This window comes from Rhinichthys klamathensis, unplaced genomic scaffold (assembly GCF_029890125.1).
Source record: "Rhinichthys klamathensis goyatoka isolate OS25496 unplaced genomic scaffold, OSU_Roscu_1.1 h1tg000153l_1, whole genome shotgun sequence".
Taxonomy (NCBI): domain Eukaryota; kingdom Metazoa; phylum Chordata; class Actinopteri; order Cypriniformes; family Leuciscidae; genus Rhinichthys; species Rhinichthys klamathensis.
In genome coordinates, this window is record NW_026606688.1 from 330,458 (window position 1) to 335,349 (window position 4,892).

Genomic DNA, 4,892 nt, shown 5'->3' on the forward strand with positions numbered 1-4,892 from the left:
TGTTGAAAACAGTTGCTTAATATTTTTGTAGAGACAGCGATGCAATATTTTCAGGGTTCTTTGATGAATAGAGTTCAAAAGAACGGCACTTATTTGAAATATAATTTTTTTTGTAACATTATAAATGTCTTTACTGTCTCTTTTGGTCAATTTAATGCACACGTGCTGAATAAAAGTCTTAATTTGTATTAATATCAAAACAAAGTCGTTTTTCATTCATATAATTTCAAATAAATGACATTTAATTTGGCAGCAGACCCCCATCCTCCGGTCCACAGCTGGCCCACTGATAACATACAGACAGCATCTTCACACTCTAGAAACCACAGTTCACACCCTTATATTGCTTAGAACTGAATACACACATATTTAGAAAGCAACAGCACAGTCATCCATCATATGAGCATGCAGCAGAATCTGAAGATGGGCTGACTTCTAAAGAAGACAATTACCATCACAGGAACAGATCACAGTCCTGAAATCTCATGAACTCCTCACGTCTTGCCCTCTCTCTGCATCTCGGACACACACTAAGGGGTCTGTGGCTTCTGCTCAGATCGCTGTGGGTGTCCCTGTGTCCCATTGTGGAGAAGACACTGCTTTGGGGAGGTCCACCATTAAGACCAGTGTCTTCCTTTTGTTCTCATACACTCAAACACAATCCTGCTTACCCAGGAATCAAAGGTTAGGCTAGGAGGGGATGGAGGGGGTCGCAACCTTTCTACTGCTAGCATTCAGCCATCACAGTCAAAATCGCAAGCCATGTCTGGACACTAACCATTAGTACTAGTACTGATATCATCAGTATATCAGTTTGTGTAGTGCGCAGGTTTTTCTGCCTGTTAGTGGCACTGGGATAAATATTTTAAACTATTGTTCAGAGTCTGCTGATCATTTTTATTGGTTTCTAAAGGTAGCTACTAAAAGGCTACTAGTTTTCAGTGTGGCTGTCTTAGTTAGTGTGAGGAATGTCAGGGCAGGAAATGATGTTTATCTTTTACAATGTGAGCAGGACAATGCCTCCGTTGAGTTGATTCTTCCCCCAAAACACTCTCTTGAGGAATTCAAAAAATGCAGCAGTAAAATAATGTGAAAGCCTGAAAGTGCGATTATACTGTTGCACCTTACACCAGACACGCAAATAATAGAATTAACACCTTTTTGAATGTTCAAAATTTTACTTGAGATTTACAGCATGGAATTCATGTTGATATGCATCTTCAAAAAGCTTCAATTCAATTGAATTTATCCGAAACATTCACAGAGAATCACAGAAATCCTTTAGCATCAGATAAAAGATACTTCTCCAGCTATGGAGCGTCCATTAACTAATATATACAGCAATTATAAGTATCTAAACAGAAACGGATTCATTTTTAATAGCCCTTAATACGCTACAGAAGGATGATCAGGAAGAACTCAAAAGAGGAGCAGAACACATGCTAAATCCAGGATAGTAAACTGAGTCTCCAGCATACGAGGTGAAGTTGGGATGGGAATTTGACTGGCAGTAAACCGGGTAGCTCACAGGGGTCTCACAGTACTGGAAGTCCATGAGTCGCGGGACAGAAATGGGGTGTTGGGATGTTGGTTCACAGTGCAAGCTGGTTTCCATAGAGGCTGGCGGGACAGACTGCAGGTTGGAGCAGGGCATTGTTGGGAATGGCACGCTCAAGTGTGTTGAGATCTCTGGAGGCTGGGTAGGAAACAAAGTGTGTGAGTGAGTAAGATGCTGAGGAAGATGGGAAGGAGAAGGTGCTTTGGTGGTTGGATAGGACACTGGTAATATGGCCGAATGCTGTGTTGTGGCGTCTCTCGAAGGAGGTACAGGTGATTTGCAAGAAGAGATGACTGTTTTGACCTCCACCTTTTTTTTCTTCCCTTCAACTTTCACAGCTTCCCCATCCGAATTTTTCATTGCTGATGGTGACGTCGCCTTCTGACACTTGAAGCGCTTTTGGCGACGCATGTAGCAGCCGTTTTCGAACATGTTACCGGAGTCGGGGTGCAGGGCCCAGTACGAGCCTTTCCCTGGCGAGTCTGGCGATCTCGGTACGCGCACGAAGCAGTCGTTGAACGACAGGGAATGGCGGATGGAGTTTTGCCATCGCTGTTGATTCTGTCTGTAATACGGGAAGAGTTGTCGGATCCAGTCGTAGATCTCGTTCAGAGTCAGTCTCTTGGCTGGCGACTGCTGGATTGCCATGCTGATTAGAGAAATGTAGGAATACGGCGGTTTGGCATGGCTTAAGGTCCGTCTGTAAACTGATTTCAGTGCTGGAAACTCAGGTTCGTTGGAGTGGCTTTCAGCGTATCCTTTGGGGTTTTGTGGAGGCAGTATCCCCACTGGGCTTTCAAGCCTCCCGGTGTTTCTCGCAGCCACTGAATCACACGATGGGCCGTAATTCTGGTAGTGATGCTCTGGGGGGGAATATCCTCTGGGGCCCAACGGCAGACTGTCTGCTCCATAATACACCTGTAAAGATGAGAAATGATCATTATAATCGAAAAGAACATTATTATGAATTATTATGCGAGGGCCAGAGTCAGAAATAAACCAAGGCCTAGTGGCAAAAATCACGCTGAAAATGTGAAAAATGTCCCATAAAATTGCATTGATTTTTTTTAAATCTGTTGTCTAATATTTTATGTGTTTATAAATATATAAATCAAAGGCAATACAATTATGGGCTTTACTTTGACCAAAAACTATTAAAACAGTGATTAAGTCAAAAACAGAATAGCCTATAATTTAATAGACTCACCATTTATTTCAAATGCTTATTGTTATGATCTTGTGCATTATTTTTATTTATAATTAACAGCCATTACATTTCTTGTAGTTAGTTTTCAAATAAAGTTTTATGCATAAATGGATATATAGGCTAGTTTATATTGTTAAAAAACTATTTTACATTAATGGGGGTATATCACCCATTAAAATGGCCTATCAAAATAAAAATCTGCTAATAGCCTACAGTAGATAGTTGAATGTTCTGCCTTACAGGACTTATATGTTTATAGTACAAATTTTCTTGCTCTTTGGCCATTTTGGCAATGCATTATTTGGGTCTCATTAACTAATTTAAACTCATTAATATTGGAAATTGAGTGTGCATCAGTTGGACTTGTATTGCTGACGTCGGCGTCCATAGATCCTTGGCTAACCTTTATTTCATAACCAAACCTTGGCGCCGTGGGTAACGCCATGTAAATGTATTCTGACCACCCACCCGGGCGATAACCCCATTATCCAGCTAGTCCGGCTTTTCTTCTCACCCTTGTTTTGTCTCTTTTTAAGTCACTCACCGTCCGCCTTTTTTCTATCTCATGACAGAGGGGTATTTGGGGGCGCGACTGCTGTTCTCAGTTGTTCTTTTTCCCCAAATGGACACCGTTCGTAATAATTCGGCCCTTTCAAGTTGGAACCCCGCTTTCGTGTTTCGGATTCCAAAACGCCCCTCTGGTTATGAGCCCGTGCTGGCCGATTGTAAGTCATACACGAGTGTCAAAGCGCGAGACATTCAATACAATCACAGAGTCAATCAATTAACTGCTGCGAGACCACACAGACACACACACACACACACACACTGGCGCAGACACGATGAAAGCACACAATTAACCATGGGAACATTAATGTGACTGCGTCATACCTAGACAAAAAGCTTCTAACGGATTCAAGTCACCTGTTCAAGACAAGGCTATATCAAAGACTTTTATATACAGAAAAGTCTGAAAGGGATTTTGACTATATTATTTTAAAAGGATTTATTTGGTTGTTTTGACTGAAAAATATGTTTGAATAAATTAGAATAATTCTTAAAGAAAAAATAAGCCATGTTTGATGAGTTTTAGATTAATTTTAAACAAAAGGCAAATTTGGCTTAACGTTAGGCTATATAGCAGAATGGCATATATTATGGCATATAAAACCGTCATTAAAATGGAAAAGAGGGAAAGTTAGTAACTTGTAAAAATAAATAAATAAAATAATTAGCCTAGCCTAACTCTGTGTTCTGGGGAATATGCATATGAATGATTTAAATATTTCCTCCCAAAACAACTGAAGTTAGCAACCATAATAATAATTACGTATTATATAGCCTAAAAAAATATAAATTATTATGATTGAAAATTACAGGTGAATTGAATGAAATATTTTCTCCCATGGGGAACATACCTCGCTGGAGTAATATGACATCCATTGATCGCCTCGCTCACGTTTTACTTCGTCAATCATGTCTTCTGTTATTCAACTAAATAACGATTAATTGCAAAATAAAGTACAATTCCAGAGTGAGATTGAAATAAAATATATTTCAATCTCAATTTGGATCTCAGAGCATCTGGAAATCCCACACTGTGTGTGTAAACTGCTGGATGAGTCCAGTCAGGAAAGTTTGGAAGTGTGCTGCTCCTCCTATATGAGTGCTGCTGATCTCCCGCCCTCTGCCCAGCGGCCTGCCCTCTGCTCTACACACACACACACACACACACACACACACACACACACACACACACACACACACACACACACACACACACACACACACACACACACACACACACACACACACACACACACACACACACACTGCTGTACTCACTTTATTTTATTCAGCAATTACACGCCTTCAATAAACAGATCATCTGAAATTTTATTGTCACAAAATGGCCTGACAGTTTTAGGCCTAGCCCAAAAACATTGTGTTCAAACGACTTAAAGTAAACGTCCAAGATAACACACAATGGTCAGATTATCTCTTGATAATGTAAAGTTACATTGTTCAAAGGGTCTCTTTCTTTCTTTCTTTCTTTCTTTCTTTCTTTCTTTCTTTCTTTCTTTCTTTCTTTCTTTCTTTCTTTCTTTCTTTCTTTCTTTCTTTCTT

At 40.1% G+C, this 4,892-nt stretch overlaps 1 protein-coding gene across 1 annotated transcript; it reads right to left on the reverse strand.

Moving 5' to 3' along the window:
- Nucleotides 1-920: 920 nt before the first annotated feature.
- foxa (forkhead box A sequence) lies at nucleotides 921-4,390 on the reverse strand. The gene is made up of 2 exons (XM_056258565.1): nucleotides 4,184-4,390; nucleotides 921-2,476 (listed from the first exon to the last, which is right to left on the reverse strand). Exons 1-2 carry the CDS (start codon nucleotides 4,241-4,243, stop codon nucleotides 1,409-1,411), a joined length of 1,128 nt encoding a protein of 375 aa, XP_056114540.1. The 5' UTR covers nucleotides 4,244-4,390; the 3' UTR covers nucleotides 921-1,408.
- Between the last annotated feature and the right edge of the window lie 502 nt (nucleotides 4,391-4,892).

Excerpts from the sequence above, each read along its gene's own strand:
- foxa (XM_056258565.1), bottom strand. The coding sequence starts at position 4,243 with ATGATTGACGAAGTAAAACGTGAGCGAGGCGATCAATGGATGTCATAT. Across the intron at positions 2,477-4,183 it reads TGTCATATTACTCCAGCGAG|GTGTATTATGGAGCAGACAG; the intron begins GTATGTTCCCCA and ends TCATCTTTACAG.